The sequence below is a fragment of the Sprattus sprattus genome, assembly GCF_963457725.1.
Source record: "Sprattus sprattus genome assembly, chromosome: 18".
Classification (NCBI taxonomy): domain Eukaryota; kingdom Metazoa; phylum Chordata; class Actinopteri; order Clupeiformes; family Clupeidae; genus Sprattus; species Sprattus sprattus.
This window is the reverse complement of record NC_137916.1, coordinates 13,466,295-13,493,918: the sequence shown is the minus strand read 5'-3', so window position 1 is coordinate 13,493,918 and position 27,624 is coordinate 13,466,295. Positions and strand designations below refer to the sequence as shown.

At 38.6% G+C, this 27,624-nt stretch overlaps 2 protein-coding genes across 2 annotated transcripts in view; one reads left to right on the top strand and one right to left on the bottom strand.

Moving 5' to 3' along the window:
* Nucleotides 1-574: 574 nt before the first annotated feature.
* On the top strand, nt 575-10,604 carry kncn (kinocilin; the record flags this gene model as incomplete). Its single annotated transcript, XM_080857279.1, has 5 exons — nt 575-722; nt 2,387-2,455; nt 3,038-3,109; nt 7,509-7,596; nt 10,529-10,604. The coding sequence occupies 5 exons, from the start codon at nt 575-577 to the stop codon at nt 10,602-10,604; spliced, it is 453 nt and encodes a 150-aa protein (XP_080713405.1).
* A 1,224-nt stretch (nt 10,605-11,828) lies between these two features.
* Nucleotides 11,829-27,624, bottom strand: part of LOC308379013 (collagen alpha-1(XI) chain-like) — an 83,078-nt gene continuing 67,282 nt past the window's right edge. Inside the window, exons 47-67 of the mRNA XM_080856054.1 lie at nt 27,411-27,464; nt 27,230-27,283; nt 27,078-27,131; nt 26,775-26,828; nt 26,293-26,400; nt 26,139-26,192; nt 25,596-25,649; nt 25,356-25,409; nt 24,203-24,256; nt 22,870-22,977; nt 22,737-22,790; nt 22,589-22,642; nt 21,388-21,495; nt 20,947-21,000; nt 20,635-20,670; nt 18,884-18,937; nt 18,478-18,739; nt 17,177-17,289; nt 14,503-14,571; nt 13,934-14,167; nt 11,829-13,676 (exon numbers count right to left, since the gene is read on the bottom strand). Coding sequence (XP_080712180.1) covers nt 13,530-13,676; nt 13,934-14,167; nt 14,503-14,571; nt 17,177-17,289; nt 18,478-18,739; nt 18,884-18,937; nt 20,635-20,670; nt 20,947-21,000; nt 21,388-21,495; nt 22,589-22,642; nt 22,737-22,790; nt 22,870-22,977; nt 24,203-24,256; nt 25,356-25,409; nt 25,596-25,649; nt 26,139-26,192; nt 26,293-26,400; nt 26,775-26,828; nt 27,078-27,131; nt 27,230-27,283; nt 27,411-27,464 — 1,833 coding nt within the window. The 3' untranslated portion in view covers nt 11,829-13,529. The remainder of the gene's footprint in view (nt 13,677-13,933; nt 14,168-14,502; nt 14,572-17,176; nt 17,290-18,477; nt 18,740-18,883; nt 18,938-20,634; nt 20,671-20,946; nt 21,001-21,387; nt 21,496-22,588; nt 22,643-22,736; nt 22,791-22,869; nt 22,978-24,202; nt 24,257-25,355; nt 25,410-25,595; nt 25,650-26,138; nt 26,193-26,292; nt 26,401-26,774; nt 26,829-27,077; nt 27,132-27,229; nt 27,284-27,410; nt 27,465-27,624) is intronic.

Below are 27,624 nucleotides of genomic sequence, written 5' to 3'. Positions count from 1 at the left end.
GCAAATGTTTACGTGAAAAATATGAATACATGTACAAATGGTAGTCAGAAGGAATATTCATTTAGCAATATTGAAAGGAAAAACTATATTAGAAAACTAAACCTGACACAGGCGTTTGAGCATGACTCCCTGGACCTCCTTGAATCAGAGGACCTTGCCCGGGTATTGGGATACCAAAGTTTTGTTGTGTTAAGGAAATATTCAGGAAATATTCTAGATCCTTGCCTTTCTAGAATGTCAAATTCGTCTTAGTTTTGTGAGTGTTGTACAGCTTCTATTTATGCATGCATGTCTGATTAGGTGACTGTAATCAAGCTTGAATTTGAGCACTTGACGACACTATGAATTAAGTGGGAAACAAGAACCCTTGTGTTTAAAGATGCATGATCAGTCTTGAGAAGGCTGTAAGCCTGTAGTTGGTGTACCTGTGTCAGTGAAAGTGGTGTATGTGTTTCTGGACTTCAGAGGAGCTGGAGTCACATTCATCTCAGACCATTCCATCTGTGCTTTCTTTAGTGTGGACAGGTGCGTGTGTGTTTGTGGAACCCTGGCAGGTGGGGGTTCCACCTGCTGGATGAACGCAGTCAGCATTGGGGAGTACCATGGCCTGCGAGTGGGCTCTGCGCTGCTCAGCATTGTGGCAGGTTGCATCATCATTGGCGTCTCCAAAGACTGTGATGCTGATGCTGTAGGGGGCATCTTCCTGGGGGCAGGGGGCCTGGGTAAGTTCAGCAGGTTTCACAATTTAGAGCCTATGAGGATGTCTGCATCATATGTCCATAAACCTACAGGTAACCTGGTTTGAGTGCTATACTCAGATTATTGTGTAATTAAAATTTGTATCTTCTGTTTGTGAGGACAAAAATCGTTCTGCTGGAAAGCTGACAGCCTGTTTTTTTCTAACGTTGTTCTTGTGTGATGATACATTTGGTTGATCTTTAGCAGGGCTATAACAATTGCTCTAGTAGTCATGGCTATTTTCCATGAGATTCCATCTGACACAGATCTCAGACTAACATATGATCCAATGCTGTAATCTAAGCTCCACGGTGGGCAGAGGCAGAGATCCCCAAAGGACACTGTATGATAAGAACAGGTACGTGTTCTTGGAGGACTCTGAGCAATGCCAGTGAAACAGTATCAAACATGTCACTTATGCAGGGTTAAAGCACAGGCATCAGCGAAACTGGAAATACAGGCAGACGACTGCACTATAAACAGTATAGAAAGTATAGTGTCATACCCTTACAAACTGGACATGTGTGTTCGAACATCTCTGCTTTAGTGCAAGTTCATGTAGTTGACATTAATTTCTGTGAGATACAAGTACAAAAGAGAGGACTTCTGTGTTTGTGGATAAAATTATTGAATATTTGTGGATCATTGTGGTACATGCATTTACAAATCATTATGAGCCATTTCTCTCTCCATAGTCTTTCACCTGTTGAAGCTGTCTGTAAGGACAGCCAAAATGTTACCAATGATGGAAAACACCAAGTCCGAAATGTTAAACATGTCTGAACCGTATGGGACAGTAGAAAGCGTAAGAGTGATAAGTATTGCGGAATATACAATTTATCTGATTCCATTACATATTAAATTACCTATAGTTTTACCAAACAGTATACGCCAACTGTGAGATCTTAATAAATGTAATGGCATGGTACACGAGGAATTATATGAACGGTTAATGAATAAACTGTTTATTAATACAATAAACGGTAAGCTTAAATGTTACAGTGCCAGTCAAACTTAATGTTATATACAACCCAAATGAATTAGTTAAATTGTAAATAATAGCAAGTGAATACACAGCTTTGATTCCAATTACACCAAATTCCCTAAATTGACCAAACTAACCTGAATGCATGGGATGAATAACCAAATTGGAAATAAATGGGTGAGAGAAATGGTAAAAGAGAGACAAACAGAAAGAGTAGAAGAGAAAGAAGAAGAGAAGACCAGCATTGTGGCATTTCCCATCTCAAAGGAAGAAGGCTGATACATATCCATGTAGGGTCAGGGCTGTTGGTTGACATTGATGATTGTATAGGATACTTAAACTTGGACTGTTTTAATGTCTAATCAGAGACACGGGTGAATCTGCCAAGTGTAACTCTCCTCTTTCCCTTGATGCATCATTGCAAGAATAAAGCCTGTTTCCTGATTGACCTTTCTCCAACTGTGTCTCCACCATCACCATCTTTGCTATCGGAAAAATACAAATAGTTATACTGCATATAAGTGTTGCCAACTAACTAAAACCATTAGAAATGTTTGTATGCCAGACATGAAGTTGGCTGCTGCTGAATGATGCACTCTCGTTGGTGATTCCCCTGGTGTCCGAATGCTGAATACAGTTCTAAAATAGCTTTTTCCTTTTCAGGTCTCCTTATTGCTGTTTACCCCTTCATAAGAGCTTGGTTTAACTTTCACCACATCCTCCCCACTGTGGGTAAGATATTTCTCATGAATACAAATCTACCTATAAACTTTGCAATGTTTCCCTTAAATGCAACAGTGCAACCCTGCTCCTGAATAAATATTGCTGCTGAAATTTCACATGATTTTTAAATTCATTATTCAATGAAGAAACGAACAAGCAAGGTTTTAAAAAAATTAAAGGACACTTGTACATATCAGTCTATTTAGTATTTATATTAGGTAAAGAATATGAAAGAAAGGTCAATAAATTATATTAAATACAATATAAAAAACATATGAATATAGATTGTTGGATAAACAATTTTAATGTCAGTAGCCGTTTGATACTACTACTACTACTACTAATAATAATAATAAAGTAAAAACTGTTCTATTAAAGAAAAGTACAAAGATGTCAGCGTCGCAGGCTCATTTCGGCATGCACAACACCTCTGCTGCTGAGATAAATCCTAGGGGAAACAGTGCTTTGCAAGACCTACGAAATACACACCACCTTGTACATAGGCTTACATGAAGTTGTTCATACATCAAATTATTGTTTTATAAGTAATAGGCATTAATGTTATTTTACAATGTAATCTCACACCACCAGGCAACTTCCGAGTCCACCCAATGCCTTCAAATCCAGGCCTTGAACAAGCAATGGAAACCATCAGGCGAGAAGGTGGGTAGTCCTTCAGTCTAGTTCATATAATAATATATTCACAGAAGAAAATTGGTCCGAAGTCCACAAAGAACACTGAAGAATGTTATCAATACCGTTCAAAAGCAATGACTGACATCTATGTGCCTGCTTGTGCTTGTTTTCATCACTGGTCACACTATTGTTCTTCTTAAATTTGATTTCTAGTGTGATTGCTCAGGCACACAACATGGCGAAACAAGAACACTATTATTTGTATTTATTCTTATTCCACCCGTTCTTTTGGGAGGCTATTGCTCTTAGCGCTTGAGATATCAACACCGCTCTAACTCTGACATCTCTGTCCTGATACAGTGTAGTGTAAACATGGTTGCACTGCCACCTGTCGTTTTTTTCTTGTTTTTACTCCCTCTTTTTTCCCTTTTAAATGAAAGAATAAATACATTGAAATGTCCTATTTTGACATTCTTGCTTTGCCATCTGTAGACCAGAACCATTTAAATCATTTTTTAATTAGCCATTAATACCAGTCTATATTTCACCCAATGGGAGCTTTACAAATCTGTCTGTTTATGAAAGATTTTCTCGAACCATTTACATAAGGGTTTACACTAACCGTTTAAAGGTGCCATAGAATGGAAAACTGAATTTACCCCAGCATCATTAAATAAGGAGAGTTTGGTGCCTGGAACTGACATATCGCTAATCTCAAACACTGTTGTGTCGTCCTTCACAAGAAAATCCAAAGAGCAAAAGCAGGGTGGTAAAACAAGCCAGTTCCATAAACCCCCTACGGTGTCGTAACTGTGGTTGCTCAATAAAATGTACGCCCCCAATCTTAACATACTCCCGCCTGATTTTTTAGCCCAAGCAATATGGATCTGCACAGCTTCAGCAGTTCTACAGATGATAATGAGAACAAGACAACTGAGCAACAACAACGAAAATGGTAGACAATGTGCAAAAATGTACTGTTCCAGCTTGTGATGGGGATGTCGCGTGGGGTGTGCGGGGTGTGTGGACCGCACAGGGCAGCCAATTGAATGGGGGCGGCAAATACTATAATTGTATTACTTTCTTGGGATTTTTTTGGGGGTACATTTTTGATAATAGTTGTTTTCCTAAATGGCCGAATTTAGAATATGGTGTTGTTTTGTAGTGGTGCGGTTTCCCTAGCCTCCACTATGCAACTTCAACAGATTGTAAACAATGTCCAGCGACCAGTGTGTGTGAACGTCAATAACAAAAATATGCACCAGTAGGAAATCCTCCTTGAAGGGGGGCGGCGAATTTGGCTACCGCACAGGGTGGCCAAAACCCCCTCTAGGCCACTGTTGCCGCCACTTTTGATACCCTTCCAAAGGGCTGAACTGTCAACGGGCATGTTTATCTTTAACAGAATCTCGAACAACATTCATTTAAAGTTGTAAGTGTGCTCTGCACATTTCACTCTGGACAGTTTCTCAAACCTGGGACAATATTGAGCAGGCTGAGCATTTGATAATGAAAAGAGAGGCAGTTTCAGCTTTATTGGCATCACAACCCCAACTGAAACCTGTAAGTAGCAATCCATGCTGTGTGACACTCTTTGACGATTGAATCTTAACTTGAAAGTTTCATAGTGTGCTAGCAAGCAACTGTGTGACAATAGCATAATGAACAAACACCAGTTAATTTAAACAACAAACTAAGTTACTATTGATTTTTAACAATACAGCTAATGCAAAAGTTAAATAACTGTGACTGTTAGCTGACGACAAGCCTACTCTTGACGTAATTTTAGCAAAATAAGTGTTAGGTATGCTGGAGCATTACACAATAGCTTGTTTTCTTTGTAGTTAAAGTTAACACTAGTACATTTGTATCAATGTCACCACTTCTTTATATGTTTTTACTTATAACATACTCTTGAGGATTTTAGCTAGGCAGATCTAGCAGCCAAGATCAAACTGTTGAACGTTGATAACAGCCAACTTTAACCCTGACCTGATCGTCAGACCTTATCTTTAAGTCTCCTTACTTAAACTAATTCTGAGGTCAGCTGGCTATTAGACAGGAGAAATATAAATATAACCGGGACAATGTTATGTTATTGTATGAGCTACTAACTTAGTTAAAGACAAATATATGTTAAGGGAATTAGAGGACCAGTGAAGTTATACTGGGTCATATTTCTGGTCATGTTCAAATGAGGATAGAAAGCTTAGGCTAATTGGGTAACCTTGGCTAGTTCAGGTAGCCGCATATTATTTCAGATGTGTAAAATAGCTCATTCTTAGCTATCTTGTTTGTTAAAAGTTGCAGTGAAAATGTGATTATACCTGCCTAGATAATGTACCTGATTTGTCAGGTTTCTTGCTTTGCCCTGGTGGATGGGCCAGTTCAGAAATGTTGGTGACGAGGATGCAGTGCCAGACCAACAGCCTGGCCACTAATTTCAACCGACCAGAAAATAGGCTTCAACGTCAAAGCCCTCCATGATGTCATGCTTGGTAAGTATGTGCACAGAAAACAAAGGACTGCAAAACAAAACCCACAATACACAAGCACCACAAGCACATGCATAGCCTATAAAGCACATGCATAACCTATGTAGGAACCCTATGTTAGAAGCAAAGACTTTATAAAACCTCTGTCATCAGTTCTGCAGGGACAGCAGGTTACATTTACATTTACTATCTCTCAAGTTCTGACAATTTCTTTATCTGACATGTAATTCTCATAACTTGACAACTTGACACACTTGACAAAGGTGTTTTGCTTGTACATGGCAAGACAAATGGAAAGCGCCGGAGTACAGCATGCGGTGTGTTGCGGCTATCGCAGGCCAGTTGTGCACTGTTGTTGTAACCTGCCACCGTTGCTGTCCTTGTATAACTTCAATTCTCATGCACCATGTAGCCAACCATAACTAAACATTTCTCAACAAAAGTACACAACATTCCCATATGCTGGGCAGCCTCTCCAGTCCCTCTTCATCTCCTTCTATATCACATTATGCTAATGCATTAAAACACTGATAAAATTGCCATACTACAGACTGTTAATTGTGAACTTAAATGTGTCTCTCTATGTGTTCGTCAAATTGATGTTTACTAACCAAATGTTTCTCTCTTTTATAGCACAACCTTTGCTCGCTAATGCTGATGGCTTCCTCATCACCATAACCATTACATATAAGGCGGCCGAGCTCTACCCACTCACTGTCTCTCTTCTTTCCCTCCAAGTCTAGACTGTCTCTGCTATGGGATGCTGCTGTAGTCTCTGCACCTGATGTACCTGCAGAAACCCTCTGCCTACTTCTACCCATCCCCACCACACTGTCATGCATTAATTAATTAATCAGTTATATCCCGCTCATGATGCATACGTACTCTGTGCTAGTCTTTTTACCCGTAATGTAAATAATTGCAAGTTGAAGTTGAAGTTGTATTTTATTGACTATAAAGTGTCACACTTCCATGAGACTTTCTCTTATTGTTGTTTCTTTCAAATAGCTGCTCAAAAAGTGTGAGCACATGTGTGCAAACAGAAAATTAGTCTAATGTCATATAATTTGAAATATATACCTTTTTAAAGATTTAAAATAACTTTTTCAAGAAAAGTATTTCAATCACACCATTCAGGACTCTCTCTCTAGGGTTTATATACTCAACCTGACTCCTGAAAGGTTACATGTATTACCAATGAAGACCTATCTTCCTCTCTCCCTCTCTCATTCCCCTTTCTCTCCCTCTCTCTCCCTCTCTCACTCTCTCATGCCCCTTTCTCTTTCTCTCTCTCTCACTCTCTCATGCCCCTTTCTCTCTCATTCTTTCTCTTCCTCTCTCTCTCTCATTCTTTCTCTCACTCTCGCATGCCCCTTTCTCTCTCTCATTCTTTCTCTCACTCTCTCATGCCCCTTTCTATCTCTCATTCTTTCTCTCCCTCTCTCATGCCCCTTTCTCTCTCTCCCTCTCTCTGTCATGTCACTTTCTCCCTCTCTCTCTCCCTCTGTCTCATACCCCTTTCTCTCTCTCTCTCTCTCTCTCTCTCTCTCTCTCTCTCTCTCTCTCTCTCTCTCTCTCATGCCCCTTTCTCTCTTTCTCATGGGCACAAGTCACCATAAGGTCACACCTCTGACACTAAATCTGTAAATGTATATGAATGTAACATATGCATGTTTAGCCTTGAATTGATCCTTACAATATGGGCAGTAGTCTGATCCTGGTTTCATTACAGTCTTAAGTATCTCACTACTTAAGATCTGCATACTATTCACAGTTTTCCATGGGTCCTTAAAATGTCTAAAAATGTTTAAAATATAATAATCTGAATTATGCCTGAAGTATGCTTCACCAACCACCATCAGGAAAACTGTTCTTAAGTACAATAACACCTTTATCTGTTTTTTTTTATCTTGTGTTTCTTTCCCCCAAAGGTACACAAAGCCAGATGAATCTGGAGCGCTCCAAGAGCAGGATAGGAACAGATGCTGGGACAGCTGCTGATGCATTACCAGAAGAAGGGTAAGATGAACCAAAAGATCTCTGTAAAATGATTTGAATAAATAGTAAAATTATATTATATATATTCATTGCCACTCAATATTTCATCAAAACAGATCAACTTAATTTTGAAATGAAAATGTAAACTAACCTCCTTGGTAACACTTTAGGGTAAGGGTACATGAATTTTCATGAAATCATCCATAAGTCATACCTTAATATCTAATGAATCATCAGGAATTAACATGACTTCAAAGTCTTTCATTCATGACCTCATGCATTAACAACACATGAGTTAAAGCCCTAACTGAGGGGAGTAGATCATCATGATTTATTCAAGGTTCCATAGAATGCATTTATTCAGTATTTTAAATTTCTTCTCTGGTGAAGGTGTATCCAGATGTGGTTTTAGACATCTATTTACAATCCTGTGATTTGGCCATTATATTTCGCCCCCTTTTTTTTGGTGGGCTTATTTATAATGATGATGAGCTCTGCTCTGATTGGCTAAGTTACAGCAAGTCACTGTGATAGCATACACAGACATTAACATAATAACATTGTAAATCACTTAAAGCCACGAGAGTTGAACCATGGAGTGTTTATTTGGAGGAGGAAACAGATGTTGAGGACCAGCCAGTTGCTCTGAGATTGGAAATGAACGCTTCTGAGTGGTAAGTTTTATCATAATGTGTTTTCAGTAAAATTCTGCTACACATAAGTCAGCTGTAATACCTTAATTTCAGCCTAGCCACAGCAACAACTTTTTGCATAGTCATAACTTTGTTTTTACAATTGTAACAAGAACATTGTAAGTATTGTGCAGCTCTGTCAACAATGATTCTACAATGCTAGCTTTGACATGCAGTTTTTATTAGAAACTCCGGACGGCAGGAGCAGCTCCTATATGTGTTGTTTATTATGAATTGAGAGAGCTGTCAATATCAGACTTGGTAATGTTGTTTACTACTCCCCTGCTGAATATGCTGTATATCTGATTATTAGCCTACTATTTATAAATAATTTTACATCAATGGCTATCAATATCTTTTTTTCTTCACCAGGTGTTCTTGTGGAACCTGCACACGTGCCCCTCGAGAGAGAAAGAATATAGCCAATGTTGCAGGTAAAAAAGTGGATACAAATTCACAAACGTTGTCTGATCTAGGTCAGAAATTAAGACACTCATAATAACGATGAACATAGTGACTGATGAAACACCTCTATTCTGCTTCAGTATCAAACAAATATACCCAATAATAAACTCTATACCAAATAAATACTAAAACAAACAATTCTAAGCTGATGCTTTGGAAGAAGTGTTCGTTTTGCCATCCCGTCAAGTTCTGGTGCTGCGCATAAGAGTTACCTGATGCTGCAGGGCAATATGTCGGGTTCAAACATATCCCTTGAAAAGATCCCTTGCAACTTTGCTTTGTTTCTTTGCACATTTTGAAGTATTGCTTAAAATAAATATATTTTTTGTAAAACTTACAACATTTTGGCTCTGTCTTTACTGGTTTGATGGTGTGTTCTCCCTTTTTGGCTTTTGGAAAGAGAAGCCAAGTTTCCCTTTACATGTTGTTATTTGTGGATGGTCAGCATTCTCATTGAAAAGCATTGCTGCAAGATACAACATAAACCACAAGACAAACAACCACAGAAACTGTTCATATTGCCAAGTCAAATGTGGATCTCCACACCAATACAAATTGTGATACTGAAAAGCTACCGTATACCATTTGCTCAGTAAACTATAACACAGTCCTAAATCCTGCACTAGCTGTTTAAAAAAGCAAACAAAATATAAAATGAACTTAGCAACTCCAATACAATGACAATGTGCCACTACAAGGAAAAAACAAAGAAACAACAACATTGAGCCCATTAGGATGAGACAACAGTGTTTGAGATTTACAGTATGTCAGTTCCGTGTACCGAACTCTCCTTATTTAACGGTGCTAAGGTAACTCTCCTTCTTTAACTAACCTTCCCCAACTACCCCCCCCCCCCACCACCACCACCACCACCACAAACACACATCCCCCTATGTTTAAAAAAATATCTTATCTTTTTTTTTATGTCTTTATTTTAAGCATATTTGAGAACTTTGAACTTTGAGCTAAACATTAAAAAACTTAAAAAAAAAAAAACTTGTGCTACTTATAGTAACTCTATAGGGACAACTTAAATGAAAATCTTTTAGAGCAAATCCATTTTAACCACAAGGTGTCCCAGTAGGCCTACTACAACATATTGTCAACCACACAACACACATAAAATATACAGGCTTTTATTTGATAGTTCATGCTAATTCAATCAAATAGCCATAGAATAAAGCATCACTCTAATGACTGGGATTTCTTCCTCCAGAGACAAAATTAGCACTGAAGCTAACATATTACTCTAGATACATTTTCGACACGCATGTCCTACATAAACATTCCTTATATAATTCAAGACGTTTTACATGTGTGAATTCATGTGCCCTCCTAGAGGTTAACCCGGATTTCATGTCCGCCTACTTCAGGATGTCCAGGTAATTTGCTTTGGATAAAAGCGTCTGCTAAATACCTTACCTTTACCGTTAAAAAATAAAATGGTTCAAAATAGCCACATTATGTTTTAATTATGTACTCTGTACTGTAATGGCTCTATACCACATGCTCATGATGATATGTTTATCTTAATTAATGCTTAAATGATTGTGTTGTTCATGCGCAAGGTCATGAATGAAAGACTTTGAACTCCAATAAGACAACTCCAGTGTTAGTTTCTGATGATTCATGTGATAATTAATGAACCCTCACCCTCTCTTATTCCCCACTTCAGATATTCATGTCACAAGAAAGGCATATTTGTTGACACATTGAACTGACAATATCAAAGAAAACATGGGGGGTGGGTCAAGGTGAAAAGCCAACAGTTGCCATAGATTTTTTTTTTTTTTCAGACCTTCTTCAGATGTCCCAGATATCTTGGCTAAAAGGAAGATTAAGCCACCTCTCTCTGACCCAGATATCCCCTAAAGACATGGTCCATTGAGGAGCCTTTCATCACTTGTTATTTGTGTTCGCTTTCTAAACAAAGTTTTATTATGACGTAGTTACAAGTAAGCAAGTATTACTATGCATGCAACAATATCTCTGTCAAGATGTAGCCATAAAATACTTAATAAAAGCTATTTTAAAAATTCTTTGTTGTGAACCCTTGTACACACATAAACTTTACAAAAATGGCACCTAATGGAGTTATAAAGGGAAGTTCTAGAGTGATGAATTCCGTTGGGCTCCTTTACATACTTGTTGGGCTCCTTTACATAGGTGCCCAACATGATGCTCTCCTCATCAGTAATAACCTAGGCAACAGTTGGAACAAGCCAGTGCAGAATTCTATTTGTTCCCTTCTTTCCCTTTCCCTGCGTCTGCTCTACACACTTCAGTCATGCTTACATTTCCTGCTGTTTGCCTGCATCACTAGCTACCTAGCTCATCCAACTCATTAAGTTTGACTTCTCATCACAAATCTGGATTACTTGTTTTCTTATATAGCCAAAGCATAGGGATTTTTCAACATAGGAAGAATAGTTTCAATAGAACAGTAGTTTACTGAAGACTATTGAATGTAATTAACCAGCACAACTACTGTAAAGCCTAGTCACTGTTACCATAGACACATAAATTAAACAAATCCAGATTGCACTTCCTGCTTGGTTGCACTGGTCCTGTGATTACACCGTCATACCACCACCTGTACATCCTATCCTATACAAAGGAAAGGAGAAACCTACAAAACAAAGTGTCACCTAGATCTAACACCAGCACCCTGAGGGTTTAATTAGGCAACTTTTTTATGTTTAAATGTTTGTTAGCCTGTGAAGTGTAAGTGTCAGGGTAGCCTACCTTAAACTCTGGTTTCAGGTCCTCTAGCATGTTTTAGAAAAAGGGACTCTCCACGTTAAGCCAAACATCATCTCTGTTGGTCCATGCTATATTGGCATTCTTATCTGGCAACCCAGGGTGTCAAAATGGTACTGGAGAAATGGGCAAAGGGTGGAATCATACAGGCCAAAACATGGACGTTCCGTTCCAGAACAGAAATTATAAAAGGACAATATACTGCCTGTAGCATTGTTGTTGGAGAAGCCAGTATTTCAGTTTAGCATGTTTTCTCTGATGACATGTAAATGTTATGATTTAGTACAGTAAATGTAATACCTAATAATGGTCCTTTAAACAAATACGAATACATCATTAATTGTGAACAGATTTGTTTTTATTTTATGCAGCATCTTAAGTGAACATAAAAGTAACCAATAATTTCTACAAAATGATGACAAATCACGTGTGGCTCATTTGGCACGCTGTTTTAAAAAAGTTCCACACAGACCAGGCAGAAACACTTGTTCTTATCTGATGATAAATTGTTTTGTATGTTTAATGTAATGCTTTGTTTCTCTCTTTTTCTTTCCAAAACTCTACTTGCGCCAGAAATCATGTGATAGCTTACCTCTGTGACAACATCCCACAGCTATGTTGAGTTTGCATGTTTAGACGACTTCTCAACTGTTTGGATCTGTTTTGTGCCTCTGCTCTTTTGGGATGTTTCTGTGCTGCTGTTCTTACCAATTGGCTGGCTGGCTGGTTTGCCCGTGGGCATTGTCAGGTTCAGCCAAAAGTCAGCGGACGAAGAGAAACTCCAACAACGTTGAAGATGGATAGGCCATACTCTCTGCAAACCAGCCACAAACATCACAAGACAGTCCCTCAAGTGGAATCCCCAAAGCCCCAGAAGAGGTAGTAGGCGATGATGATGATGATTGTCAGTTTCTGCAGTTAGCGCTGCTAGGTAAGAATGTATGATAATGTATTTTAATGAATTAGGTTATGCATGTGCTTTTTTATTTCCATCTTTGGTTTTGTTTTAAACCTTGGGTCGCCCGGAGGTCATCTAGCGACAGTCCTGACACTTTGAACTGGATTTATCAATTACTTGGTCCAGTAAATTCGATTTGGATTTTCACATAAAACTGTTCCTGGGTCTGAGGGCTGGGCAGCCACCTTCCCTTTAGTTCTTTGTTGCATACTAGCTCAATAGGATGTAATAGCCCAGGTTATTGAATAATTGGGATCACTCAGCTGCACACAAAAGCTTTTACTGTGGCTGTCCTTGCCTGAAAGTCTTTTTGTGAAAACATTTAAAGCCCTGGTTGGCTATAGGTGAGACTCCAGTGCTTAGTAACATCAAATCTGATAGTTCAATGCTTACTACTCTATCAATTCCATTCATTTAAAAGTCATTATGGCATTGTTCACAATCACATTTTAATAATTATGCACTTTTCATCACAAAATATTTCATGTTGTATGTCATCAGATCAGATTATGGCCAATCCTACATATATGAATTAATTTCTAGCCGAAAGGATCCAATATTTACAAAATACTTTTTGTAAAAATAGATTAATTGGCTTGGGCCAATGGAAAATGTTTTTTCCATGGCTATTACAAACAGCAATATGACAAATATATGTCAAAAAAACTAAAACCATGCAGTCTAAAATCTCCTTCACAAAACAGTATTGCAAAAAAAAAAAAAAAAAAACACACATTTGTCAAAAGCACTTTCAATAGCACCTTCTACACGTAGTTTACCTACCACAAATTTTAGGGAGAAAGGCTTGAGAACAAAAGTGAAGGGATTTTGAGGGTTTCCAATGTGTATCAATTGTCCGTTGCTCTTTGAAATGATGGTCCTCCATCACCCTTTTCTTTAAGTTGCCCTACAAGGGCAATGAACTTCCCACATAAAAAAACTACAATAAAAAAAATTATATAAAAATAACAAAAACAATAAAAATAATACATCAGCACACTCTCTACACCGGTTTCATGTGGTCAAGGTGGCAGTGGTTTGTCTTCCTGTACAGCATTGTGAGAATTACATGATACTGTTTAGCCAAAGAAACAGACAGGCCCCACTTCAAACCCAAATCGCTGGTTAGCATCCCCAAAGTCATTCAGCATGATGTCGATAACTGGTAGTTGGTCAATTCGTGGGGTGTTTATCTCTATTACCGTCTTGGAGAAGCCTTGTCTCAGCTGAAAGAGAAATGTTGTGCATCAATATCTTCCAATAGCACAGGTGAGGTTTGGTTAGTTAAGGTCATGTGATACTGAAGTATGGATTCATATTGTTAGGTGTCCATATGGGTGTCTTATTGTTAGGTGTCAGTATGGATGTCATATTGTAAGGTGTCAGTAATGATGTCATATTTTAAGGTGTCCGTATGAATTTCTTATTGTAAGGTGTCAGTATGGATGTCATATTGTAAGGTGTATGTCTTATGTAAGATTACCGAGCAGCCATCAGAGAGGGTCTTGATGAAGGGGTTGTTGTCATAGGACATCTCTTCATCATTGGAGCCAAGGAAGCGAAGAGCCTTGTCATAGCTATCCGTTTTAGCATTATACCATGCGACTGACTGGTGGCACATGTAAGTGAAGTTCTGTCGGGCAGATGCACTGAGAAGTTTTAGGAATGTCATCTGAACCTCGTTTATGGGGTTCTCCATCACATCCACATAGGACAGCTAGGGAATGTGAAAGAACAGAAATTAGAGGCTTTATATTTCCAGTATGCATCAAAGTATACTTAAGTGTACTTTATAAGTATACTTGTAAATATTCAAGATTTCTGGGCATGTTTAAGACTGTCACTTATATAAACGTAAATAGTCATATCTAGTTTCTAATATCACAATAATTTAATGATGAATTCAATCAGCAGGTTTTTATGCCACCCACCCATTGGGCGCAGTGTTTACTGCACATCAGCTCAAATAAAAAAAATACCATTGAAAAGACGATAGGCATTTTCACACCTCTTACACTACATGTTCATCATGTTCATTTCACATATGCTTACAATTTTTCCACGCTTAAATTCGCTGAACCATGACCCTGGAGATTCTTTTGGCCATGAAGAAATTCTAGCCTGTTTCAGAAACAGAAACATTCACATGGGACATTAATGAACATCACACACATACAGTATGTATATATAATGCATATTTAACATACCCTTATGCATATATATAACACAGCTGTGATTCATTCTTAATTGTGCTGTGTTCCTTAAAAAGTCAATTAAAATTATGCCATTTGCACATCTATGAAGATAGAGTAATTTCACCATATCACACTTGCATTCACCAACTCGCCAAGTTTATTCACAAATTAATGAAATGACAGATGTACAAAAGAGAAACAAATTGTTTCACCTCTAACCAGTCCAAAAAGAAAATGGTTGTAAGAAAGCACAGCTTTAAACAACTGCACTAGTGCGCCAGGAACCTTGCATGTGTTGGTTTAGATAGAATTCTGACTGGAGGAATAATAATCAACAAATGCAGAGATCTTCTCTTTTAGAAATAGTATATAGAATATACAAAACTAGTATCACAGAATGTTCAACCAGCAATCCCCCCTCTTGTCAGCATTCTGGATTACTATGGATTTGTCTCATTTAAAAAAGCTTTTATTGTCATTGTATTCGCATACAACGAAATGTGGAAGATATAAGACCCACCAGTCTGTCGTGCTGTTCCTTCAGAGTAAGAGTAATAAGAGTCACTTCTTAAGTAACCCTGTGATGTTAATCTAGAAATGGTGCTAAAGAGAAACCTTGGGTTGTTTTTATTATTATTACCCTAACTAACATAAGAACAAAACAATCGCACATTCGGTTCCTATAACCTGAAGCAGTAACAATTTCATGACCTTTATTCAATAACAAAATTACAACAATAAGAGAAGAATGTCAGTCTCCTTCCCCTCCATGACCCTACAGCATTCCCAGGATGCACTATGATGACCTCTGTAACACTGCGACAACCTGGTGCGCTTCTAGAATCTTTCACACCCATTGTCCTTCCTGAACTCACTCTAAAACATCAACGTGCCCAGAGACCCTATCCCCCAAAACTAACCTAACCTTGATCCTGATAATCTGGCTAACTATAGGCCCATATCTAACCTCCGTTTCTTGTAAAAATTACTCGAAAAAGTAATAGCAAAGCAACTAACTTCCTTTCTACATAAAAACAGTATCGAAGACGACTTCCAATAAGGCTTTAGAGCTCATCACATCACTGAAACGGCTTTAGTCAAAGTTCTAAATAACCTACTAATCGCATCTGATCATGGGTGCACTTCAATACTGGTTCTTCTGCTTTTGACACTATAGATCATCATATTTTACTTCAGAGTCTTGAACATCATGATGGCTTCAAAGGTTGTGCCCTATTCCGGTTGAAGTCTTTCCCTTTCTGATTCGTTCATGTCCATCCAAGTCATCCAGAGTAAGTTATGGTGTTACCCAAGGCTCTGTCCCTGGACCCCTGCTCTTCTCCTTGAACATGCTACCCTTAGGTGCTCTCATAAGGAAACATACCATTGATTTCCATTGCTATGCTGATGACGACCAACTTTACCTATCCGTGAAACCTGATCAAATTGTACATCTAGGGGAAGCTGTGGCGCAAGCGGCAGCATCCCTGAGCCATGAATAGGTCTGAACGCCCTTGGGGACCCGGGTTCGAATCCGGCTCGGGGGCTCGGGGCCCGGGTTCATTCCCAGGCAAATAGGAGGCAGAGCTTTCAGCTATCGAGCCCCCCTCCTGTGGAAAAATCTTTGAGACTAAGACATTCCTCTTTAGTGCGTCCCATAGTCATGAATAATGCATTAAAAACCCGTCACCTGTCACAACATTCTTAACTTCTTATTGCTGGCCATGTTGTTGTGTTTAGCAGGAGTGGGCTACAGACAGCACATGTTGTCCTGTGATGGAGTACCTTTACAGGTCCCAGGTACAGCATACGGCGTGTGTTATGGCTGTCACCATCCAGTTGGGCACTATTGTGTATCCTGCCACCCTTGCTATCCGTACTTAAATCCACATGCACCATGTCAGCCAACCTTAACTAAACATAACTCATCAAAACTGAACATAAATAAAATTGGCTTACACCCTGCCAGGCAGACTCTCTCTCTCTCCCTCTCCTTCTATCATATTGCTAATGCTAATACTGCTACTCATAAAGTGGCCATATTACCTACTTTGAATTGCTTACTTAAATGTATCTCCTTATCTGTTTATCAAATTGATGTTTACTAACCATATCTTCTCTCTCGTTGATGGATGTGGAAACATGGTTCCTCATCACCATATCCACTAAGTATGCATTTATGAATATTGTCAGCCGAACTACCACCCACCCACTCACCTTCTTCCCCTCCTAGTCTAGACTTTCTTTGCTGTGGGATGCTACTGTAGTCTCTCTACCCAATCTTCTTGTAGAAACCCTCAGTCTATGCTTACTCACCCCACTCCACTGCCATACACTTATTCTACCCCATACTATGTGCTGGAATTTTCCTGCAATGTAAATAAGTGCCACTATTGACATAGTTTTACATAGAAATTAATGTAAACATTGACATTGAAGCATGTTATTAGCTCTTAAAAACATGCTTGAACTGATAACAGCAAATCACTCATTTATGTATTATACGCGAACTGTAATAAAATGACACTTACCCCTGTGGACTTCCTGTCAGGATTGATGCAAGTTTCACCACCTGCTGTGAAGTTACAGTAGACTTTGAAGGAATCTCCTGTGCATCCCATATTTGGATCAATCCAATATTCACCTATAGACAGAAAAAGGTCATCACAGCAAGGGGTTATTGGAAGGTTTAGTTCACAAAACAAGACTGAATGTTGCACTCTATATTATGTTATTGAAATAATCGGTTAATTAAATAATAAAATAGATGAACTTAAGGCCAAAGAACTAAAGGATTTATATTAAGATCCATACAAGGAACATCTAACTGTAAAATGGAACTTGCTTGTGTTGTGTTAGTTAAAAAAACTAACATCCAATTTTGGTTACTAAGTTCCTTAAATGGTTTATTACTCTCTCCTCTCTCCTAAACCCTCCTTGTACCATTGGTACTGGACGAGGAACTATTCTAACTTTTCTTGTGGAACTGATTTGTGATTACACTTGGTACACATACACAGGCAGGCAGTATTGAATACATGAACTTCATTCATTCAAATATGATTCCTTAACAGTCTGCCCATAAGCCAGGCTTAAACATTGTCATTGAAATCTATTCTGCAATTCATAATTATGGTTATAGTTATGGTACCAGCATTATTGCTTCATGCTGATGGAAATTGATATTACCATTGATTCATATATTTACAAGTACATTGCAAGCGTGTATGCTCTCCGGTGTGTGTGTGTTTAACATGTGCATTTATCACCCATGGTAAGGCCCTCAGACGTGGCCTATGCAAAATAGGCCACGGCACCTTTTCAGACATGCTCTCCAGCCAGGGTGATTTAATACACATCACCTATTTACCATGTGCCTTTGTGACTTTGTGTGTGGACCCTCCGGAACCTTCTGTGGGGTAACTTCCCCTCCCCTCCCACTAACAAGCCCCTGTCCCACCTCTCAACTGTAACACACCCCCCTTGACCTATGACCTCCCATAGCTGACCTTATAAAAAGTCCTACTACTGTACATTTGATATTCAGTCTCTTCCTTGTCTTTATGGTGTTGGAATTGGCTCCCTGCAGGCACACGTGAGAAATAAACAACCAAGACCTTTGATTCACCTTGTGGTTCTATTGTCTAAAGTTTATCGCTGGATTACGAGCTATCATATCATGCTAAATAGGATGTTCTCTAACAAGAACCCGACATTTAGGCAGAGTTCACCTATTTTTGTCACTATACGCACACACTAATATACAGCTGGCTCTACTAGACCACAGCATGTTGAAAATTCTGAAATAATGTTTTTTATTTCAAGATCATACCATCAGGAAAGTCTGGCTGGCTAAGATGCAAGTCTTTACAGGTCCTTCCTGGGTGGTCCTGGGTGCCCAAAGGAAATTTAATGTTCTCGACATTCTGTTTGAGGTTCTTTAGGGATTCAAATACATTCTCCAAGCCCTCCTGCCCCTCTAGACTGTAGTCCGCCATGCCTGCAGCCACTTCATCCCCCTGAATATCAGAGGATCTTCTTGATTTTCCTGCAGATTGTATGGGTAGGGGCTGGATGACATCTGCAGCAGGACCCTTAGAAGACATTAGAAGCAATCATCACACAGTTTCCAGTGATATGGAAAGTTTATGGTAAAATTGAAAATGCAGGTTGGTGAGTTAAAGCTTATCCCCACAACCTATTTGCATTACAACATTAGAAAAAAAAGTGTTTCTTACAGGAGGACCTGGGGGTCCAATCATGCCTGGCTCTCCCTTCTGGCCACCAGAACCCTGAAAAGAAGCAGTGTGATATCATCCCTTCAGAGAGAGAGGTTGGGCCTCATAGCAACTATATTTCATTCAAAGTTCAAGTTCAAGTCTTTTTATTGTCAGATGCACAAATCAACACAGAGTCAGACTGGGCACTGAAATTCTTGTGACAAGACAGCGCACAACAACCTAACATAACACAACATATGAATACTCTGATCATATACTAAACATATAATAAACATATAATTAACCTATACTAAAGTAGAAAACTAAAAATATGCTTAATATACTAACTATACTAAATATACCAAATAAATATACAATAGAATATAGAATACATTAGGGGTGTAAAAAATAACCGATACATATCGATATCCGTTTTTAGCATGTAAGATACGACTACATCGATGCATGAAGTCCCGTATCGGTTTTAAAATGTCATGAAACGGTCTTTGCCTGATTTAAAAGTAATGAATCGGTTCACAAGCGTTTGTCCCGTTTTTTTTTAAACACAAAACACTTGCTGGCCTGTTGCATTTGATCTCAGTCATAATAATGACAGCCTGTCATTGGTCAAAGCCCGCATAGCATAAACCTATCAGGCTGTATTCTCAGTATTAAAGCAAGGACCTGGAGAGAATGACAGATTCTCAACAATGCTATGCTAGCTTCGCTATTCATTTTCAATGGCCGATGCTATGCTAGCTACTTCAGCCAAGGAAGATACATCGTTGTTGATTGCATGTTTCTACAGTCTTCCTTGGATTTAAATAATTATAAAATAATAAATAGGAGAATATTTGAATCATTAACAATTATGATTTTACATTTATAGTCATGATTCCAAGACCGAGCCATCATGATGTCCTAACATAACTATAAGCAGAGTATGAACAGTGCAAATGCCAGTGCAGACATCCCAAGTCTCCAATTTTCAGTGTGGACGGGCTTTTATCTCTTCTGCCGAACCGAATTAATCAGTTCAGTGTATCTAGGAACCATGGCACAGGGACAGTGCCCTCCAAAAAGAAAATATAAGACATTTTACAACAGACTACACAAAGGTGTACCCCTGTCTTATAAAAGTAAATCACAATGACCGTCTTGCACGCTGTACTATCTGTTACAGTGATTTCAGCATTGCCCATGGTGGGTTAAATTACTCTAATAGACATGTTGAGGTGTGTTCAACAAGTTTAATTTCATGTGCATATATATTATTCATGCCAGCTAGTTGCCAGGGCTACATGAAAACAACAAGCTCCTTAGACTTGTTGAAAGTTGCAATGGAATACTAATAAAAGCAGTTAACATAAATAGGATAATATTAGCAGCATATAATAAATAGTAAAAGTAATCTACATATTTAAACATAATTAACAAATAATTGCATAGGACTAGCCAATAGAATGATATTATGCTTTTATAACTTTTAAGGACCACAACAGAAATACGTAGGCCTAGGGGGGGAATACCTCCCTGAAATGATTTTTTGCAGGTTGGGATGTCTGACTTAGTGTTTTCAATAATTGAACGGCATCGAATCAAATCGCATCGTATCGTATCGTTTTTTATCAACATACATCTTTTCTCGTATCGTATCGTGCCCATGTATCGAGATACGAATCGAATCATTTTTTTCATGAGAGATTTACACCCCTACTAAACTTATAATCAAATTAAATTGTATCGGATAGATTTGAACTGTCACTTACGCTTGATCCCTTCGATCCCTTAGCTCCCAACGGTCCCTAAAAATAGAGAAAACTTTGAGTCTTCATTTGAAAGTTAATAGCAAGGCTCCATGAATGATAATATAATGCTGCTTTACATAAAAAAATATGCATGTAAAAATAAACAAGTACTGTTTCAAAACATTTACTTACACAGTAACTAACACAAAACACTGCACTTAATGTACTTTAATTGTAACTTAGTTCATAATGCAGCATGGTCTCATGTCTGTGTTTACGTGGCTGCCTTCACATTTGACTGTATCTGCAATGTTGGAACAGGAAACAACTTACAGGAACACCAGGGGGACCAGGGGGGCCAAGAGGACCAAAACCTCCACCAAGACCCTGTGAAACACATCAACCAATACATTTGTAGTTTGTGTACCGTTTTTGCTATCTGTGTGCTTATCTGACCTAAGGTAGAGTTGAGACATTAGTGGAAAATTACAGGGATTTGATAGTGCTTACTTTGAGCAAGATACTGCTAACAGTAGATTTCTAAATTCTACTCATTTTGTTGAACATGGTGATGATGAAATGAAGCGTAAATGTAATTGAAAGTATTTGAATTGGTACTCATATTGGTGAATACTTAAAATGGAGTGCTCAGTACTTGTACGTGATAAGTAAAAAGTGGTGTCAGCACACCCTAATTATTGGAACTTGCAGTACAGATTATCTCACAATTGTGATAGGTTGTCTGTTTCTTGTGGTGTTGCTATATTAACTTACAGTCTCTCCCTTTGCTCCACCTGCTCCTTGTGGACCAGGTAACCCACGATCTCCCTTCTCACCATGCTCTCCTGGTGGACCAATCAACCCAATGAGACCTGGATGACCCTGGGGTAAGAAATAATTCAGTGTCAGATTTTATTGTGAGACTTGGTACAGTGTTAATATAGATTACTATACTGTACATAGAAGAAATATGACTGAAATGACTAACAAACAACCAGGAGTCTGTACAAATAGTATGAATTGTCAATAGCCACACAGTTTGCCCAGTTTGTGGCTGTATTACACCTTATCAATTAAAGGTATAGTCTGCAAAAGGTTGTCATTTAAGCTCAACAGGCAATCACATTACACCCTCCCTTCTGTGCTTCTGACACAACATGTTGATGGGCTGGAATTTTGTATGGCCCTGGATATATGGACAATTGTAATGTATTAAGGTGTAACCATGTGGGTGTATGATGCTTTGACACATTACAGCTGAATGGTTGGGCTGGTAGGTTGGTAGCAAAGTCAGATTGTTAGTGATATGGTTACAAATAGCTTATCAAGAACATTTTCCTTGGACTGAAACAACGTGAAGTTAAGGCTACGTTCGTTAATGTTTGCTGATACGTAGATATAGATAGCACGTATCTTACTCTCATCTATGCTCTGATCCTGTGTCTCTCCTACATAGTGCTAGTGGTCTGTAACATTAAATAAGGCTTTAGGTTCTGTCCACTTTAGTCAGTGGTTATGAGTTTTGGATAAGTAATCACTGCTAATCATATTGCTAATATTTCTGGCTAATCTCCATTCACCACAGGCCTTAAAGGGGGGGGGGGGGGGGAAATGACCCCTCCCAAAGCCATGTTTGTCTAAAAGCAAAAAATAAAATGAAAAAAAAATAAATAAAAAAATGAGGTTTCAATTTAAAGCCGAACAAGACTCCAATCACTAAACATCCACTGCCATAGAAATGTATAAGCATGATTAATTAATTAATTACAGGTTTTGAATGCTGCTATGGCTTTAAAAAAATGAATAGGTGTGAATTTGTTATATATTTTATATCGTATGAAAATAAGGTGTGTTTTTAAACGTACCTCTAACTTTGACTGTAAAATGTAATGTGGTATGATATGAACCATATAGGACACACAGATATTAAAATATTTGTCAATGCTTTGCATTGATGCTTAAATAAATATTTTACCTTTTCTCCTTTCAAACCGGGGTCACCCCGCAAACCAAGGAGACCAGGTGGGCCCTGGATGGAAAGAAAGGATAGAAATGTGACTAAGAGGTATTAAACAACTTGAAACAAATCTTACAATTGAATCTTCAAGACAGTAACTTCTTACCATAGGTCCTGGGGGGCCATCTTTACCAGAAGTACCAGGGAGTCCTTGTTCACCCTGGAAACGGCACACTTTCATGAGACACAACATCTAAGTGAATTCCAGTTTAACTGGTAAAAACAGCCCGCTTGCTTACCACAGAGCCAGGGATACCACGAAGGCCCTCTGAACCAGGCTTTCCAGATGGACCCTGGGCACCAACAGGACCAATTTTTCCAATATGTCCCTCAGGACCAGCTTCACCCTTCAAAGACAAAAATTAATGTATTTAATTTGTGTGGTTTTACCAGCGATAAGTGTCATCCTAGCACCTAGCTAAAGCTGTGAACAGACCTCCTGATTTTTAAGCACGATTTTGAAACGTTGGAACGTTGGTGATGATCATAGTCAAAATGTTCAGTCGCAGCAGGGATCGTTGAGTGTTTGGGTGACAGATTTGAATCCTTTGCAATTCTTTCCATTGTAGAATCAATGCCCCATTTGAGACAACAATAGAACCAATCCTCCATTTGGGATAACAATAGAATCAATGCCCAATTAGCCTTATTCATTCAACGTCACAATAGCCTGCTGGGGCCATTTTGTTGTCATAGAAAGCAACAGCAGAGGGCGCTAACTGACTGACAACAAGCTAACGTTAGTTAAAAATTATTGAGATGCTCAAATGGTGAACTGTGTCATACACGGCTGTACCAACAACAGCAACTAAAGCAAAGGAGTTCACTATTTTGCTATCCCTACTGTCAGAAAAACTAAGGGAAAGCTACCGAGGAGCTGTGTCACCGTAGGAGAGCGCTGTGGTTGCTCATAATTAACAGACTGAACGTCCAGCCTTCTCCTCACAGCAAAATCTGTTCTGACTATTTCGCGACAGGTAAACAGGAATGTAAATGACCTTAAGGTTTCAAATGTTTTTAAGGTTATTTGATTGGTCATGTTTTATCTACAGCCAATGATGTTGTTATCTATTAAATTGACCGTAAACTGTGCATTACAGATATGGAAACAATAAACAAAGCTAGCTTTAGTAGCTGCTGCATAACATATATGGCTAACAGAAAAGTAAATATATTTAAAAGCAAAGTTTGCAGTTAGGAATACCGATACGTTATGTGTTAATGGCTGACATTTGTTCCCGAAAGTAAATGTTACCAAAATTAAAACGTTTCCAAATAAGGGCAGCTGAATCAGAATTTTAGGTTACTTAATATGTTACTTTAACCCTTAGGGGGCTCCCACCAGTGGGAACAGTGCCTTTAATAAACTGTTTCTTGGGATCTCTAATGAATACTGTTTGATTTCAAACTAAGACTAATAAGCCTACAATGTATAGGTGTAAAAGTTAGATTTACTTTCAGAAGGGATAAGCATACCCATTTTAAAACCACAGGGAATACAGAAAAGGAACCGTTATTAATTATCTAGGTATGGTCTGGTGGAAAACAAAATCAAGAACTTTCATACAATACCTTTGATCCCTTCTCTCCTTGCTTTCCTTGTTTCCCAGCTGGCCCGGCAGGCCCCTGTGGAGCATAACAATGTCAATGAATCAACTTTCCCCACAAAAAAGACTTGTGTACTCCAAACTCCAAAGCTCAACAGTTCCATAATGGTGCCACTACCTTGCTTGGTGCAATGGTGGATGCATGGTGGTTTACTTTCAAGCTAAATATAGATTTTAGACAAACCAGAAAGTCCAAAAGATGTCTTCTTAAATTGCTTGTAGCAAACACCAGACACGGCTTGATGCTGCTTTCACCTGAATGGTTTCATAGAAGCTTCTTTCCTGATACCTGAACTGTTTCTCCCATTTCAGTCAATGGGCTGCAGCACCCTCTCAGTGTTGTAGCTAGCCTATTGGTCAATTGGCCCGCTTGCCCAGTTCATTAATTTGGTAGGACAGCCGCATGTTTGTTGTGTATTTCTATTCTAGGAAACCAGGTCTAGGAAGTTCTAGGTACTTTTAAAGCTTTATACCCTTTCTTTCCAAGTGATTCCAAAAGTGTGGGCCGGGAGAGATTGTTTACAATAAATACATGAAAATACATTTCGTAATGTATTGAATTAAAGTTTGAAATTACCACAAAATACTTATAAGATTACATTTAAAAAGTCAACTGAATTAATCCAAAAACCCATGAGATTTAAATTACATGTTATTTTTCATTTATCTGACCCATTTTTGATCTGGGAAACATAGCTCTGGCCTAAATCTCTGGCCTATATCTCTTGCATGCTGTCACATTCTTTTTTTAAAGATGACCTATTATTCTTTTCCAGCTTTTCCCTTTCCTTTATTGTTTTATATAGCTTTTTGTGCATGTAAACAGTCTGCAAAGTTACAAACCCCAAAGTACACACCAGAGGGAGTAACTCTCTCCCACAGAAACCACTTGTATCAGCTTTATGGAATTTCAGCCCTTTTCCTTTGTTATAAGATATAAGTTATAAGCTAACCAATCAAGGCATTACATTTACAGTGTGTGAGCGGGACAGCTGACAGCTGACAGAATTTTTACAAACTGTTTTTGTAGTCTTTTTTTTTTAGTAAAGCTTAAGGCTTCCTAAAATTATTTTGGAAGTATGTATCAGTCTGCTCTGACACAAAGTTAATGTACTTACCCTTTTACCTGGAGCCCCTGGGGGACCTGCTTCACCTGATGGACCAGACGGTCCCTAAAAATCAAATATCTTAGTTATTCTTCCAGTGACTAATAATACATTGTAACCATATCTTCACCATTGAGTCAATAAACAAAAAGTTGTCTTGAAAAGCAAAATACTGCCATACTTTATAAGACATGGGGCTGCATACTGCAACATTTCTGATAGCTTACAAAAATACCATTAAAGATAACTCACAGGTTGGCCTGCTTCTCCGTCATCTCCCTTGTCTCCTGACAAACCATCAAGTCCCTATGAAAAGATTATTTTTGAGCAACTTGGCATATGTAGCGCATTAGAGGTTAGGAGATCACAAATTAGGTTACACAGTATATGCTTTTAACAGGTTAACTTTGTCTTTGTCCACTGACTTGAAACCGTCTGACTGTCTCACACCACTATAGAATGAACCTTATATGAACATAAAGTGTAAAACGTTTGGTTTATTTGTAGGCTGCTGAATAAAAATGCAGCACAGTGGTTAATCAGCCTATTTAAATCATACATATGTATAGCCTACCAAGCAAAAGATATGTTAGCCTACACCTCCTCCTTTGTTATTTGTAAACAAGTTTTGTGAGATTTCAACTATTGGTGACGCCACCTACCTTCAGTGGTACCACTTTAGATAGAAATCCACATAGGTACTAGTCCCGAATGTACCATACTGTATCATATCCTACTATGCCACACCAAAATAGTTAATGGAAGAACGGTGAAGTTTAATTATTTTAAACTTACCGCAACACCAGGTTCGCCAGGGGGACCTGAATCTCCAGGAAAGCCAGAAGGACCCTGTGTTGAATGAATGGAAGCGTACATAGCTCTTAGTGATGAGGATCACACATGATGAATCATTGGAGATTAGGTTATTTTAGTTGAGAGTTTTACATACAATATTGCCTTTGGAGCCATCGTCTCCAGAAGGACCCCTCAAACCTGGAGGTCCAGCAGGTCCTGGAGTACCGGCTTCTCCTTTCTCTCCTATATCACCCCTTAGCCCCTGCAAAGATCAGAAACTGCTGTTACATTTTATTTTAGTTCTATGGTCCCTCAATGCTCAACACAACAAAAGTACTTCAAAAGCTTCAACCCATAACAAGACGTTCAAATCTCTGAATTTCATTTAACAAAAAATAACTCCACAACAATCAGGCACCATTTTGACAATTCAAATGACCTGTACATTTGCTGTACACTAATGTTATTCACAACAGAAGTTAAGGTGGCCGTTGATAGGATTGCTTACGTAGCCTAAGGTTTGCCTGCTCTCCTCACCAGCTAGCTGGATACAATCATATCCCCTGTCATGATCATCCCTTGCTTGGCTTACTATTTTGAGGACTTTCTAGACCAAACTCATAAGCATCTACATACTCCTGTTCCAGTCTCTCCTGAGGGTCCAGGGTTTCCAGCTTCGCCAGGCTCTCCCTAAAGAGAATTGATAAGAATTAGCATTAAAAGAATCAGTTCCAGGTACAAAATAATGAGACATCATGACATAACCTGATGACACTGAAAAACATAAGAAGAGACGATTCCAGAAGATTCCAAATTCAAAGAATGAAAGTCATGGCCGTTGCTGATAGTCCCTTATTGGAAGTAAATCAGTTTACTTCTAATTCGAAAAAAATGACTACCTGTATATAAATTACACTGCGAGTAGATGACAGCACCCACCTTCTCTCCATTGCCTCCCATTGGACCAACACCTCCTTGACCTCCAGGTGCACCCTGTGAAGGTGCAGCGCTTAATAAGGCACACCCAATGTAAAAGACCAAAAACTAAATAACAATGGTATGACATGCCTGAGATGAACAGTAACACATACATCAGCGCCACCGGGACCCAGGGGACCTCTTGGACCATGCGGACCTGGAGGGCCCTATTAAAAAAGCGCAATACAGAAGAACAGATGTACAGAAGAAAAACTGAAAGAGCAGTAACAACATATTAGAGTACACCACTAACAAAACTGTTGACAAATGAAATGGCTTACACCACAACCTTACCATTGGACCAACATCCCCATTCTCCCCCTTCTCTCCTGGTGGTCCCGGTAGACCCTATAATGATTACAGTGTTTGTACATTGATCAAACATAGTTAACTAAATATTTAACATGGCAGATTATAAAAAGCACTATACTTAACCGAATAATTTTTTTCCATAGATGTCTCTTCCAAAATACCTGCTTCAAAATGTTCAGTGGGGAAACCATAATGT